The sequence below is a fragment of the Drosophila tropicalis genome, unplaced genomic scaffold, assembly GCF_018151085.1.
Source record: "Drosophila tropicalis isolate 14030-0801.00 unplaced genomic scaffold, ASM1815108v1 contig_593, whole genome shotgun sequence".
NCBI classification, from domain to species: domain Eukaryota; kingdom Metazoa; phylum Arthropoda; class Insecta; order Diptera; family Drosophilidae; genus Drosophila; species Drosophila tropicalis.
Window position 1 is genome coordinate 10,123,795 of NW_027173070.1, and position 16,651 is coordinate 10,140,445.

A 16,651-nucleotide genomic window follows, 5' to 3' on the forward strand; every position below is an offset into this window, starting at 1 on the left:
AGATTTAACATTTTTCAGTTTGGATCTATTTAAAAACTGTTCAAGATATGAATATAAAACTTTTGAAAATTCAATTGACAGTGACAAATATTTTTCTAGTTTTGAGCGAATCAAAGTGAGATCTTAGATACTATATTATTTATCGATTTATGGAAAAATTTTGTCAGCCATTTTTTGTCAAATTTATTACACTCCTCAACTAATATGTGTAAGTTGTCCTTCTTTAAATATATTGGCTTGTTTTGGGTAGTCTTGAATCTAGGTCGAAATTTCACTCGTTGACTATAGCAACTTAACCTTAACATCTCCCCTCGCTGAGGCCACTCCACTGCACTGAAGTCCATGAGAAAAGTTTCGACACTTTTCAGACTAATTTAGCAATTCATTTCTCATGCATTTCCCATGCAATTCTCAATAATCTGGAGTAGATTAATTTCGAATATTTATTTAACATTCTCTTGCATTTGATTGTTTTGCTGAGTCAGTGTAGATAAGCTGGATAGACTTAATTTAACAGCTTCTGCTTTTAAATGTATAGCTATATTTAAGCTTGGCCATGTCTTCGAATTCTTCTTCTTCTTGTTGGAATGCAGGTGTTTGCTAAATTAATAGATTATCATTGGGCTTAAGCTTAATTAAGACTTCTTTGATGGCTTTCATTAGACTACAAATGTTCAAGTGTTTTTGTTGTGTGTGTATAAAGAAAAGCATTTGGTGAGCATTTTTTTCCTCCTAAGAAGGATGACACAACAAAAATTGTACCAGGCAAAAGCCTTTTCTTTAACTTTTATATCGAAACAGTTGGTCTTCTCTTTTATGTGTTTTTATCGTTTTAGCACAGAAAACTCCATTAGCTAATTGCTTTTGCTACACGTGAGTGTGTGCATGTGGAAATAGTTCAGTTTATTAAGAACTTCGGTTAAGAAGTTTTGTGTGTTCTCAAATTTTACTTCAAGCACAATTATATCATTTAATTGTATTTTGGTGTCTTTTTCGAAAAGAAAAATTTTCGTCACGCTTTTTTGCGTCTCTGCCTCTTCTCTCTCACTCCCTTACTGTTTTTTCCCTTTGGGGGAACTTGCCTCTTGTCATCATAATTTTAATAATTCCATCATGTCTCCCTCAATTAAAGTCAGTTTAGTGTTTTGCGGTTGTCCCCACTCGAATCCCGTTCTTCAATCTCTCTGTGTTTCGACCCAGTTCTTTTTCCAACGCCTACACATAGTATATAGCTGTCTCTTTTGCTCATTAATTATGCAGTGGTGTGGGAGAGCAAGAACAAAAATATACCAACAAAAACAACAGAAAAAGTAAAAAAAAAATGTTTACAAGAGGCCTGCAGATATTTCACAGTTTATGCAAATTACTTTAAGGTTAATCATTGTTTTTCGTCTTCTTTTCTGGTAACAACAGCACGTGCCCCTCTCTACCTGTCTACCCACTCGCACTTTTAAGCCTGGCTTATTTGGCAGAGTTATAAGTTGCTTTTCTACTGTGGTTTCTAATTGGTTTGTAGATGAAAATATTTCATAACGAATCGAATAGAAATTCTCAACTGGATTTAAATATATTTTTTGCCAAAACTTTTGTACTAAGCCACAGCAACTTCTTTCTTTCTCACTCTCTTGTTTTGAAGGGCTTAAACTAAAGTTTTACAGCAAATTCCTTACTTCCTCCTTGATCTAGCTAATATCCAATATAACCTTCAGTATAAGAAAATTTCTACTTGCTGCTGCTCAATATTCAAAAGGAAAAAATGTCAAATGAGGAAATGGGGCAAAGGAAATGGAAAACCAGAGGGCCGGGGCTAACTTCGACCGCGTCAAAGTTTGTATACCCTTGCAACTTTTTTGGTAACTCTATCCTTACCTATTAGCCATCAATGTGGAAGAACGTTTTATCTAAAAAGGCTTAAGCTTGAGAAAGAAAGGCCTACAATCATAGGAAATAACGAAGATATTGATCAAAGTCACTGTTTTCCACCGATCGTTCCTATGGGAGCTATATGATATAGTCACCCGATCTTTATCAAATTCGGCACAGTCATTAACATATATATTAAATTAAGAAATGTTTAATTTAAAAGCAATCGCGTTAAAAGTAACGAAGTTATTTACAAAAGTCACTGTTTTCGACCAATCGTTCCTATGGGAGCTATATGATATAGTCACCTGATCTTGATCAAATTTGGCATAGTCGCTTATAGGCGTAGTAAACTCTCTAATATTAAGTTTCACGACAATAGCTCAGAAAATAACGAAGGTATTGAGAAAGTCACTGTTCGTGACTTGGCCGTTTGTATGGGAGCTATATTATATAGTCACCCGATCTTGATCAAATTTGGCATAGTCGCTTATAGGCGTAGTAAACTCTCTAATATTAAGTTTCACGATAATAGCATGGAAAATAACGAAGTTATTGAGAAAAGTCACTGTTCGTGACTTTGGGGTTTGTATGGGAGCTATATGATATAGTGGTCCGATCCGGCTGAATCCGAGATATACAACGCCTGCAGTATATACAACCCTACGTGCAAAATTTCAGCTCTGTAGCTCTTACGGTCTAGGAGGAATTTGCGTTGATCCAGACGGACGGACGGACGGACATGGCTAGTTGAACTCGTCTCGTCGTGCTGATCAAGAATATATATACTTTGTATGGTCGGAGATGCTTCGTTCTATGCGTTGCACACTTCTGACCAAAATTAATATACCCTTTTTGCAAGGGTATAAAAATCCAACTAAAGCAAAGCAACCACAGACAGTAAAGGAGAGAGAGACCGGGATACAAAGAAAGGGAGATAGAATGGACGACAGTTTGGACCAAGATGAATGTGACATTTAGACGTTGACTAGGCTGCAGGGTCAAAGGCAGCAGCAATACTAAAAGTAGTCGTGGGGTAAGAAGACAAATTAGCCCCCAGCATTGGAAGTGGCGGCTATTTCCTGGCCCAGTGCCAAGAATCTACACAACTTGCTTGTCCACTCTTTGGTCCTTGGTCCTGCTCTCAACAAAACACGTGACAAGCGGCAGCAGCAGCAGTAAAAACAAGTTTAAAAAAAGTTCATGCCCAAAATGTGATATCAAAGTAAGCGTCACACTGGACACGCCTACAGCAGACAGCTCTAGCGCAATCCCAGAAAAGGGTTGACTTAATACACACACACACACACACACTTAAACACACCCACCCAACAGTCAGCCCATCCCTCCCGCCCTTTATCTGTCTTTCTCTCTGCCTACGCCCTTTTTTATACCCTACTAAACACAATTTTAAACATGTTAAGCAAAGAAAAATAAAATTAAATAAAAGAAGGAAAATAATAATGATAAAAAAAAAATCAGACACAGCGGGAAAATTTTCGATAAACGACTTTTGGTTACTCATTATTGGCACATATGGAAAAGTTGCTTAAATCGATATGACTGGCTAAAAATCACCTAACTTAAACTCAACACGCCTTACTAACCGAAATAGAACCTAGTCTAGACCTTTGGCACAAACTCTTTTCTCCTAAACAGAGAAAATCATTAAAAAGAAAACATTGTTCGAAATCTTTCACACTCATTGTCAGATATGAAAATTTGATGGTTTTGGCAGCCTTTTTGATTAATGTTTCTTAAAGTGAAAATTGATTTAAATGATGTGATAGGTTATTTCTGTTAAATGTTGTTTTCATTTCTAAACATTCAAATTTGGCGCTTTTTGTTCTTTTTTCTAATAACTATAAAGTTATTATTAAAAACAAATAAAAAATAATACTAATGTAATTTTGATTCATCACCATATGTTAGATGTTAGACCTTTTTTCAATCCTCTTAGTCTAATCCCAGTATGGCCAGTTTTTGTTGGCCGTATGTGTAATAGGTATTACACAAAGGATTCCCTTTTTTTTTTTTTTTTTTTTATTTGACTTTGGGGACGACTGTCTGGCTGATATGCTTTAAAGCGGTAAGGAAATGAAATGTTGGGTGAGGTAAGTGTGTGTAATGGAATGGCGCGGGAGGGGTGAGGCGAGGGTAAAAAGGGCAAAACCCAATATTTGCACAACTGGGTATCTTTTATTCCATTTTTTTCCATTTTGGTTTTTATTTTTTTTTTTTTTTTTGCATGTTTTTGTCTGTTTTCGCATCCCATCAGTTACTGTGTTTTAGGTCCCTCATGTTGGGATTTCTTTTCATTATTTAAATTTTTGTGCATTTAGAGTTGATTTGCCTAGGAACAGTGGATTAGGATTAGGAATTTTAGGAGGTGGGAGGAAAGTTGTCTAATGGGAGTCGTCTCCGATGTTGTGGAAAGGAAGCCGTCGGCTAATTGCGGCGTATTCCCTAATGGGGCACATCCATGTCCGTTCTATTCTGGCCTTAAATTTTGTATCAACTTAATTGGAATTGTTGTTACTGTTGTTTGTTGTTGTTGTTGTTGTTGGCATCTGTTAGCAACTGCATCAGACAGGAGGAAACGGGGCGTTGCACATAGCAGCAGCAGCAGCAGCAGTAGGTGGCTATGCGACCACAAAAACCTTCCACACAAAAGCATTCTGCAACAGTCAGCGACCCTATGCAACAACCCTATCGCTCCCCGCTTTTGACTCCCCGACGATTCCTGCTGGCACTGCTCCCAAGCGTGTTGAAGACGTGCAAATTATTGCCACGCCGGGAATTAGGTCAACATGGCCACATTTCCCGTTCACTTCCCCTCCAGTCGTTTGCCCGGCGGTTCCCTCTCTCCCGCTGCTCTCTCTCGCTCTCTGCTCCAACCGTCACTTGTTATTGTTATGGCTCTTTGTTGTTGCTAAATTAAGGGTTGTGCCACCATCATCACCCTCTCGGACCAACTTGCCACACTTCACTCTGTCTCTCTTTCTCTTCGCCACCTTTTTCACTTGCTCTCGCCTTCCTCGGCATCATCTCTTTCCCGCATTTGTATCCTTTTCCCGCGTTTTTCCTCCCTAAGCTTATAGCAATTTTTCATTAAACATTTAAATATGGCCGAAAAAAAATGGAAAAAGGCGTTTGCTTGATGGGCGTGTCGCAAAGCCATTTGCATATTTTACTGAAGAAATGTGCGTGAAAAAGGGAGAAGAAAATGAACAGATTTCTTTCACCGAATGCGTTTTGCGTTATTTTGGTTTGTTTACTTGTTTACTTGATGGAAATTTTTTTGGTAAATGGAAAAACCCTTTTTCCTCTCCACACACACACATTTTTCTAGATGGCGCCACCTAGTTCAAGGCGAACATTGGATCGTTTTCTTGTTGTGTTTGTCTTTCTATGCACATAGTACATATACATATTCCATTTTTGCTGGTACAATTCGGCTCTGGGTTGTCTAGTCTAACCAAGTTGTTTGTGGTTGGCAACAAACGCCATTGAAAAAACATAAAGGCCAACAAAAATCGGTAAAGATATGGCCAGCAACATTGTTATGGCAGGCTAAAAAGCAATTCCATACAAGTTTGCGGTAACGAAATTTATTAAATTTGCGGTTACATTTTAAGAGGTTTTCCTATTTTTTTTTACGGAAGACATCTATTCTAATAATTCATTTAAGACCTCTTTTGATGCCTTCAAATACGATTCTGATGAGTTTAATTGTTTCAATTACAAGAATCTTACTCAATACCTTTTACCAATTGTTTTAAAACAGTTTAACAAAAGTTATCCCCAAAGTGTTCTTAAAATGAAACACAAAAAAAAACAGCTGCAAGTTGCCCATGACTATTAATGGGCAGTATGCTTATATGTAACTGATTCATTGACTTTTGAAATATGTAAATGGGATTCGTTTTTGCCTCTTCCCCCTCCTTACCCCTTACATGTTATACAACAAGATGTTGAAATCCCAGCAATGCAATGTGTGAAAAGAAAAGAAAGAATGAAATGAAATGAAATGTATGTATGAATGAATGAATGAGGGAATAAAAAGAAAGAAAAGGAAAATAACTACGCAACGCACCAGCAAACAAGCCTCAAATCAACAAACAAGCAAACACACACAACATATGAATGTCCATCCCCCCTGGCACCACCGAGCCCCTTACATCTGTATATTCTCTACGTGACCCACTCCACCCACTCGCCCCTTTTTTTTCAGTGGCGGAGGCCACTTCACTGCGCTGCTTCAATTCACTTCACTTCGTTCTTTTCTCTAGTAATTTTCTCTAGCTTCCTTCTGAAGAAGTACAAGAAGAAGTAGACGAAGACGAAGAAGAGAAACGCTTGGACCGAGTGCTTTGCGCCAATTTTTTCATGTTTTCATGCGTGTTGCGTGTGCACAACAAAAAATAAACATACAAACACACACGCACAACGAGGACGACGACGATGACGAGAACGATGGCAAGGATGGGAATGACGATGAGGATGATTGTTAAAGTGTGGCACCAACAACAAAAACAACAACAACAGGAACAATGGAGCCACAATGTAGACGTGTATATGTGTGTGTATGTGCGAGTGTGTGTGGGAGAGAAGTCAAGTGCCTGGCAAAGGCAATCACACATACAGACAAATATACATCAAATATGTATTTCTCCCTCTCTCTACCCCTTACTTTTTTGTGTTCCAGTTTCCATTGCATAACTCGCTTTCCCTCTCTCTCTCTCTTATTCTAGTAACTTGGCACTTTTGCCTAGCGCGCCTTAAAGTAGACTTTACTTTTTCATCTTTTACCATTTTGGCTCTTATTTCTTTGACTTTTTTCTTTGCTTATTGTTATTGTTTGTTCTCGTACTCGAATTTCCGTTAATAAAAAGCTTCTACACACTTCACCCCACCACCCTTTCCATTGGCTCTCCTATGCCACACACTTTTGGCATGTGGAATTTATTTGCCATTTTTTCATTTTGGACTAATTTTTTTTTTTTCCTGGTTTTGCTGTAATTCGAATTTATGGCAAGGTGTAAAGCTAGAAAAGAAAAAAAAAAAACAAACTGGAACAGCTGGTAATATAATAACCTGTCAACAAATTGTTGATATGGGCAAATCGACATACAGAAAGAGATAGAGCAAGAGAGAGAAATAGAGAGAGAGATAGAGAGAGGGAAGAAGGCAAGTACCTAGCAAGCATTACGAATTCATACAAAAACACATAATCAAACTTAATAACATAAACAAACTTTCAAGTAAGTAAAAATCCAAGAAAAAACACATATTTTTCTCTTCTCACCATCTTCTGTAAACATTTAAAAAAACGAAAGAATCGACATGGAGAGTGCAGACCTCGAAACGTCCCGTCTAGCAACAACATTCGCTGCCCAATCATAAATTCCGCGAACAAACGTATATATTCCAAATAAAAGAATAACCCAATAAGGTTTATGCAAAAGTTTCTATACCCTTTTCAAATATTACACTAAAATGTATTCATTATTAACTGTATAGACATTCCAATCCAATCCTTCTATCCAGTTCGTTAGGTCAGGAATATTAATTGTAAGTTTAATTAATCAAAAGTATGTGAGAAATATAAAAAATAGTCATAAAAAGTCTATCGATGTGTATTTAGTATATCAATTTCAATATCAATATAATTATTTAATTACTAGACAAACGACTTTTTGCGCAAGGCTGTTAAAAATTATTTAAACTATAATTATTAAATCATCGTTTTATAACTTAACAATTCAAATTTCTATAATTGTAAATCAAGCAATCTGTAATAAAAAACTTTAACTAGCAAGATTTGAAATTTAAACTTCGCAAAATTATATCCAGAAACTTTTAAATTGTTAATAATTAGTATTATACTTAAAAGGATTCCCCATAGCTTTCAAATTATTTATAAAACTTTTATGAAAAAAAACCTAATTGTAAGTTCTTAAAAATTATTGAAATTTTGTCTAACATTCCGTTTTGCCCCTGTGGCAGCTGGCTTATATAGCCAATGGACTTTGATCTTAACATTTGTTTATACAATTTCAACCTACCTACAACCAATCAGTAAGTATTTAAAACATTTGGCTAAAATATCGTTGGAATAAAAACAATTGGTATAACCGAAACCTACAGACAAAGCAGTTCGATCTTGATTAGAACCAATAAAATCTCGTTTTTAGCTTATTCGATTGTATAAAATATTATATCACAAAAGTCAAATCATTTTGTTAATAATGGTTATTCGATCAGGTTTCAATATCAAAGCAAAGTGATAAATAAAGTATAAAATAAAAACACATAAACAAATTTTAATTTAAAGAGAGAGAGACTAGTTTCAAGCAGATGAAGTTGAGTATCTAAGGTCAGGCTCATCATTTCGCTGAAAAAGACTTAAAAAAGAATACAACTCGTTTTGCGATGAAAAAAAAAAAACAGAAAACAGAAAGAAAAACAAATAAAGAGTGAAAGAATTTGAAATTGAAACTTGCTGAATGGATGACGCATTCGGGCAATAATGAGACAAAATGCCAAGCGAAAGAGCCACAACTAAAGCGAAGCGAAGCAAAAATCAACCCAAAATGAAATTCACAAATGCAACACAGTTGTGGATAAACATAATAAACACACACACACACACACTCCCAAACACTGTGTGTGGGAGAACAATTGATCAAATTAATCAAGAGAATCAATGCAGAAAAGCAGCTCGTGGTTTTGGCGAAACCCTCTGGATAAATGATGATAACATAAAACCGAGATAAACATCCCAAGATACATAAATAGCTAGATTTCAATTTGGTATTAATGACTAAAGCTATGACAGTGACAGTTCCCATAGAAAGGGAAGGTAACCCCAAAGTAGTAATCCTCCTCCATTTTCAGTCCTAGAGCGAAATGTGTGAGCATTCTTTTTGGAAGTGCAAGATTCGAGTAAGTTTAATCGAAGACTTTTTAAAATGTAACTTTATTTTTTAGGACTAATGTAGATATTAAGAACAGTTGTGAATTTTTGGTAATTTTGGTAATACTTTTAGTATTTAAGCTAACAATAAGACAATTTAAGAGCAAAGAAAACATGTGTCTGTTATCGATTCCTCTTGTGTTTTGTGAACTATATTTTTAAATTTAGCCTTGTTTTTGTTTTAAATTGTGTGGACGGAATTGTTGGACATACTGAACATAGAAAGCTAAAAATGGGCTTAGAAAGTTGGGTTTAAGTAATGAAATTTATTAATAATAACTAAATTGATGTAATTTTCCTACACGTCTCATTAAGAGACTTTCCTAAAGAAGTGAAAACGGCTACTTTTGATACTAAAATGTGAAATAAATTCCTCAGTTACACATTAACACACTTTAAATACATAAATATTAAAGAATATTGAAATCTGAGTGGCCCATCACCCAAACAGAAACCTCAAAAAAATTGCACATTTTTATATAGAATATTCGAAATATTTTTTTTGTTCGAAATTGCTGCGTTTTTTTTTCCATAACAAAATGGGAACAAACAGATGTACAAATGAGTACGACGCAAGCCAATAAGAGGGGGGGATAGAGGGCAATAGCAGAAACAGAACCAGAAGGAGACGAGCAAAATGGAAGAGTAAAAAAAGGGGGACGAGCATGAGGAGGAGAAGAGCAGCTCATGCCATGCTACGCCGAAGGAATGCAACGCAAAACAAAAGTCAATGGGAAACGGAGTGGTGTGTGGCATGCTGAGGCCAAAAGGGGGCGGGGCCCTGCAACATTCTAAATTACAAACATGCTATTTATTCGGTTGAGTCTTGTCTCATGTGTGTGTGTGTGTGTTTGGTGTGTGTGTAGTAAGCAAAGAATTCTTTCCATAGCAAAGGGCAACAAAAAAAAAAAAAAAAAAAATATCAACAAACAGTCACAAAACATTGAGAATATGTACATTTGTATGTATGTGTGTGTATAAAATGCAATATTTATTTTAAATGCGTATGCATTTTGGTTTCAAATAAAATGAAATTCGTATTGGCCTCTTATAAAATGTAATTTCAAAGTTAATGGACAAATTTCAATGGGTAACAAAATCACATTTGAAGCTACATACCTAGAAATGCTAAGAAAAATTCTTAATAGTTTAAAGAAAGGAAACTTCTCTTTCGAATAAGGTTTTGTTTTGTAAATAGACAAGAACTTGGTATTTGAAAACAAAAATTTATCTAATAGAATCGGTAATGAAACAAATATGGTTTGTTTCTATATTTTATAATGAAGTTATCGAAATTAATGCAGCGTAAGAGTGAAAGAAGTTTAAAAACTATTTAGAAGTTTTAATTGTCTTTAATATTGTATTTGAAGTCACTTAGATTATTTCGAAAGTCAGAAAAATCAAACAACTTCGTTTTGAGTTCCAAAAAGTAAAAAATCTTTGGAAATAGCCAATCTAAAGCATTAATAGAATGAAATCGAATTCAAAACTAACTAAAAGGACATGAACCATGAAAGAGGCAACAAGCTTGCTCTTAAAATAGAAAAATATAAAAACATAAAATATATTTTTAAATTAGAAAGTTTCTATAAGGATTTTTATGTCGGGAAACTAAAATAGATAAGAAATCATATCATCTGAGATGCCTAAATATGGATTTTATAGCTGAACTTTATAACTGAAACGTATGTTCACTTAATTTTAAAGTATTTCTTTTACAGATTAGAGAAAAACTATAAAATATGGTATACCATTAAAAGGGTCAAAGAGATGACTAATTTCTAACTTTTCAACATGGATATTTCTGTTCTATATTTCTTCTATCGGTATAGAATTTCTCACTCAAGAGACGTAACTAAATATTACTTATTACCTGAACGAATCTAGAATATATATTTAAAGTGAGTTGGATCTAAAAATCAAGATTTTCGGCTTGGTAAATTGCAGTTTCTGTTTTCAGTATGAGGAACTATCGAGATTACAAAGACTCCCTGAACGTGAGATCCGAAAATTTCAGAAGCTTTTTAAAATATTAACACTTTTGGGATCCCCGGAGTACCAGCTAGGATCCCAAATCTGCCTATATGTATGTATGTACATAAATTTTGGTATTTAACTCTCAAAGAACTGATCCATATGAAATATCAACAATTGAAATCAAAGAACACATTGAATTTTAGATTAAAAGCGAGTTATAGTCAACGTAAATTTCGATATTATGTATTTCCACTCACCTTATAGACATCGCCATAAGTGCCAGATCCAATTTTCTGGATAAGCTCGTATTCATCTTGGGGATTCCGTCTGGATATGTCGGAACTGAGCAAATTGGCATTATGATGGGTATGAGCGGAGGCCATGATGATTAAGATTATGGAAGATAGTCTTCCTCCTCCTGCTGCTGCTCCTTCTTAATGCTTTATCTTTTCCTTCTTTGTTTTGATTTAATTGTATGTGTGTGTTTCTTGTGATGTGTGTGTGTCTGTGTGTGTGTGTGTGTGTGGGGGGGGATTTTCGATATATATTTCGATTCGGTTGTTATTATTATTATGATTATCGTTAAATTCAAACGGTAATCAAATGCATTTTGCACACACACACACTCACGCACTTCTCGCCCACACTTGCACACACACAGTTGCACCAATCACATTCACTCACACACACACAGTTGCGTAACGTATCAGAGAGATAACTCTTTATAATCAGATATTTTACATATACACATACATATATACTTTAATATATAGATAAATCGAAATATTAACTCGCACTGGAATTGAATGGCAACAAATTTTAGATGACGCAGAGAAATCATTAAAGTGAACAACAGCAATAACAACAACAACGAAAAGAACCAGCAAAAAGAACAACAAAATCAAAAAAAAAACTGGAATTAAATGGCAGTTACAACAACAACAACAGTGAAAGCGCCGACCAACGTAAGTGAAAGGGGGTAGGGAAGGAGTGAGGACGCTAGGTGTGTAATGGAAGGGGGATTAGGGGGGAATGGGTGTTGTAGTGGGCGTGCAAATAACATTCTCTGCCCCGCCATCAGCCGCGAGTTGGCATAAAACTATTGTTGTTCTTTCATCTTCTTCTTTCTATGCGGCTGGTGTTTTTCTTTCTTTTTGGTTAATAATTATTTATTTTATTGGATTTTTATATCGTTATCGTCGTCACACGATGCACACACACACACACACGCGGAGAGAGAGATACACGCGCGACAACAAAAAACAAGGGCGACAAGGCGTGTCGCTTTGTAGCCCCCCATGTCTTTGCCTGTCTCTGTTGCTGTTGTTGTTATTGTTATTAGTTTTGCTAAATAATATTAATTCAATAGAAAACAACACACGCGCTCCAACAATTTAAACAAAGGTGCACAATTCTTATTAAAAAAGCGAATTTATCGACAATCGACACGCGCCCGCACATCTGCTCACCTCGAAAACAAAAACAACACAAAAAAAAAAAACAAAGACAAACAAAAACAATGAAAGACAAATCACATCGAACCACATCGAACATGGGAGTCGAACAAAGGAGTAGAACTCGAACAAAGGAGTCGAACATGCAACAAAAGAGCAACAAAAGAGTAGAAAATGCAGTAAAAGCAACGAACTCCGAGCAATTGATGCCAACCAATGAGTCGAACTCATACGAATGATACCAACATCGAATATCGGAGTCGAATTCGAGCCATTTAAGTTCGAACATGCTGGACGATAGGTTTGCTCCGACTACGATAACTTTGGCGACGTCCCAACCAGTGCTGAAAAAGACCCAGTATTTGAGCAACTGCCAAAAAAGTTTTTTAAGCGATCAGCTAAAAAATTTAAATGCCGCCCAGCGTTTCTTTTAAATTCTGAATTAAATTTATTTAATTAAACTCTAGAGACTCTAAATATAAAAGAAAAGGACAACGTTTCCTCTAATATTTGAACTTATAAGATTTGTTTACCTTATACTGGGATTTCCATTTATAGTGGGATTTTTAATGGTCAAACCTGTTGCCAATTTTTTTTTTTACCTGTGATTGGCTTTCTTCTGCAGAGTTTCTTTTAGGCCTGGCTTAAAGAATTTACTCAAAGAGACAAACGTAGGCAAAGTAGTGCAAAAAAATTGATGAAAATTAAAGGAAATTGAAAAGCAAATTGTTTGGAAACCATACGAAACGGTTAAAATGTAAAACTCGGAGGCGCTTAATTTGAAAAATTCAAATTAAAAGTAAGTGAAATTGGGAGTAAAAATGGGAGTATCACATAGATGGTAATTACTACGTGTACACCAATACAAGTACACAAGAAACGCACACAGACACACGTCGACCACTGTGATAACTGTAATTGAAGCCATCAAATGAGATTAAACACAACGATTTGTTGATCTTTTGGTTGGTTTCTTTTTGTTAGAAAATGCAGCATGGATCCATAGCCAATCGTCTACAAAAACAGGAAGCCCTGCCAAATGCGATTTATGGGGTAGGTATTTCATGGCCTCCACTTAATGCGTCTTTTCTTAAGCGTGACTCCGCCTATTTTTTTTTTTTTTTCCATTTGTTAGCCCGATTCTGTCAATTGGACAGCATTGCATGAAGCCGTTGCCGCTGGAGATGATAAACGTGTGGAAGTCCTACTCTCCTCCAGTTCCAGTCAAACCGATCGCTTGGCCAAGGAATCAAATCATGGCAATACAGCATTGCATGAGGCGGCCAGTCGTGGTTTTAGCCGTTGTGTGAAATTAATTTGCGCCAAGCCACCGCAAACTAGCAAGGAGAAGTCCTCAATAAATGGTGGTGGCAAGGTCAAGGCAAGGGTGGCAGCAACCACCACAGAAGCCCTACATAACAGCACATTGGGCATTATCAACAATGAGGGTTTGTCCGCTCTCCATTTAGCCGCTCAAAATGGCCATAATCAAAGCTCACGAGAGCTTTTGTTAGCTGGAGCTGATCCTGATGTTCAAAATAATGTAAGTAAACGGAAAAAGGGTGAGAGATCTTCAAGTTCAGGGAAAATAGTGGTAGAAAGAAAGAATAAGTTTTTATCGACGAGAAATGGAAAAAACTTTCCAACTTTAGTGTAGAAACAGAGTTATAACATATCTGACTAGATCTGAATAGCATCTTCTTTATATTGATCAAATTCAATTATCATTTTTCAGTACGGCGATACACCATTACACACTGCCTGTCGATACGGACATGCTGGCGTTACCCGGATTCTACTTTCTGCCCTATGTGATCCAAATAAGACCAATCTGAATGGTGACACTGCCTTGCACATAACATCTGCCATGGGAAGACGAAAATTAACACGAATTCTATTGGAAGCCGATGCTCGTTTAAGTATAAAGAACGCCCAAGGCGATTGTCCTATGCATATAGCGATTAGGAAGAATTATCGTGAGATAATAGAGATACTCAATACACCACGTCGTATACGTAATCGCAAAGAGAAGCATTCCAAGGAGGAGAAAGTGGATAGAAATGGAGAAAGAGATAAGGATAGAGATAGTGTGGACAAAGGAATAAATTGGTCACCCTATGGATGCCATTATTTTCCCGATCCTCGAGCATTTCCCTCACCCAAATTGGAAACCCTACCCAAAGAACCTTTGCGTCCAGGAGAACAATATTATTTGGACTTGGCTGGGCATATACACAAGGGACAAGTCAGCGTGGGCAATACTTGCTATTGTGGTCCCTTCTTTCGGCACATTGAGAACAAATTGAATTGTAATCGCAAGAGTTTAAAGAAATATGTACACAAGACCAAAGAGCGACTGGGACACAAGGTGCAAGCGCTGGCGATCAAGACAAACGATCAAATTGAGCAACTAACGCGAACAATGATTGAAGATCGCTTGAGATGTGAGAGTAAAAGGCAATATTTGAATGAGTTTCTAATGCGTGGCAATCCCCAGAGGCACTCCACATCATTCCAGCACAATAGAACGACCCTGGAGAGGACACTGTCACGTTGTCGGAGTCTGGAACTATTGGAAAAGCACATGGAAAATCGTACAATGAAAAATTCCAGATCTGTTGATGGTCTCGAAGAGGAAGACGATGAGGACGATCAAAGTGCACCAGGAATCGGAGCAGCTGTCGAAGCTATTGTACATCGCACCGAAGAGGAAAGCGAGGATAATGAAACAGAGGAGGATGAGGAGGAAGATCAGGCAGAGAATCCACTACCCATTTCCACACAAGATCTATCAAACGATGAGCACTCAAAATTGGATGAATTGAAATTGGATTTCCTGAAAGTTTCCGAACGTTTAGGAGTCCTGTTGGAGAAGACCACATTGATAATGGAACGGGATAGCGAGCAAGAGCAAAAGTTACCAATCTCTTCACCACTATCATCCCTGTCGCCTCCCTTCAAACCGAGTCCGGATCGCCCCGAATCCCTTAACCACCTGAGGGGGAGGATAAGGAGAGTGATGAATATACACACGTTCTGCGACGCTATCCCAACTCAAGTGAAACCTCAAATCCCTCGCAAAATAGCTGGGAAACCTGTACACCTTCACCTAGATATTACCCACGTTTCGGACGTGGTGAGAATATGTTAAATTCAGTAATCAAGGCGCTACGCAAGGATGCGGAGCTCAATCAAGAGCAAGAAGATGCCGTCAAGACCGCTGCACGCAATGAGAGCCTTGGCGAACGTTTGGTCAATGATAAATTACTCTATAAAGAGGAGGCTAATCTTAAGAGGCAACCACTTTGCCTGGAGCAAGAGAATCTACGACATTTACCCATAATGTCGAATCTTTTCTATTCAAATCCCATACGGGAATATAGTGAAGAATATGCCAGCGAGGAAATGGAAATTCATGGAAATGGTGTGCTCGAAAATAAAGTGGAAATACGAAATAGTGAAATCAAATCTTTGAAAAAGGCCAACAATTTTCATCCTTTGGAAGCAACTGCTAGTACCCCATCACCCACCTATAGTATACCCCATCGGACTGCTGGCCATCTTGTCCAGCAATCGCAATTTGGTTTACCTGTCGTCCATGCCACGCAGCAAATGCCACAAAATTTTGTTCCCAAAGATGCCTATTTCCATGAATTGCCGCATCGTCGCAAAATCATTTCAAATTCGGGCTATTTACCAAATCCACATCCGCCACCGCAACCAAATGCAAATATCTTTAATCACCCGCATCCGCATACCCATGGACATCCGCAGCCGCAAGTTCAGGCAATGCAGCGACCCATAAATGAATATGTTAGTCTCAGTCGAAGTGCTCAACATTTGGCAGGATATGCCCCAAGTCCTCCCATGGCCTCCTCTGCCTCTTCGATGGCCTGGCAGAATCGTCCAGTTATTGGCGACTTAGATTTAGATGATATTGGCTTATATAGTAATAATGTATCCAGTCTGGTTTGAGAAACGTTGCTAATTGTAAATAATTTATAACTTATTTATAAAAACATTTTTAAACGAAATGAACTTCAAAAAGAAAGGTGAAATTTTCAAAAATTCAATTTTGATAATCGAAAAACAATATATAATTAAATTTTCTATTTGACTAACTTACAAATTATATTTATTTATTAAAAAAAAAAAGAAAGAACCCCCAAGAAATGAACAAAATTGTTTTGCATTTTGTAAATAATTTAATATTATTTATTTAACATTATCCTTAAGATCAGATAACTTTTTAAATTTATTGAAAATTTCATTTGAAGTTGTTAAAATAATTCCTTAACAAATTCCTTTAAAAATTTACAATTTTGGATTTTAATGAAAACAAAAAAAAAAAAAAAATTAAAACCAAATTTGTTTGTTG

The 16,651-nt window shown here is 36.6% G+C and overlaps 2 protein-coding genes across 9 annotated transcripts in view; one reads left to right on the plus strand and one right to left on the minus strand.

The window, feature by feature from the left end:
- The window catches only part of hppy (MAP4K3-like protein hppy), a 60,710-nt gene extending 48,386 nt beyond the window's left edge, over positions 1 to 12,324 (minus strand). For 4 of the 8 annotated variants that reach the window (XM_068288611.1, XM_068288610.1, XM_068288607.1 and 1 more), the window contains exons 1-2: positions 12,201 to 12,219; positions 11,077 to 11,615 (exon numbers count right to left, since the gene is read on the minus strand). In XM_068288611.1, the coding sequence (XP_068144712.1) occupies positions 11,077 to 11,202 (126 nt within the window). In that variant the 5' untranslated portion in view covers positions 11,203 to 11,615; positions 12,201 to 12,219. Of the gene's footprint in view, positions 1 to 11,076; positions 11,616 to 12,200; positions 12,222 to 12,288 lie in introns of those variants that run through there. The other 4 variants (XM_068288606.1, XM_068288605.1, XM_068288603.1 and 1 more) reach the window with 2 other exon arrangements.
- Positions 12,325 to 13,152: 828 nt separating this feature from the next.
- On the plus strand, positions 13,153 to 16,434 carry dgo (ankyrin repeat domain containing protein 6 diego). The gene is given in 4 exon segments (XM_068288999.1): positions 13,153 to 13,326; positions 13,409 to 13,816; positions 14,009 to 15,274; positions 15,277 to 16,434. Coding segments are annotated over 4 exon segments (2,712 nt in total). The 5' UTR covers positions 13,153 to 13,260; the 3' UTR covers positions 16,249 to 16,434.
- The last annotated feature ends 217 nt before the right edge of the window (positions 16,435 to 16,651 follow it).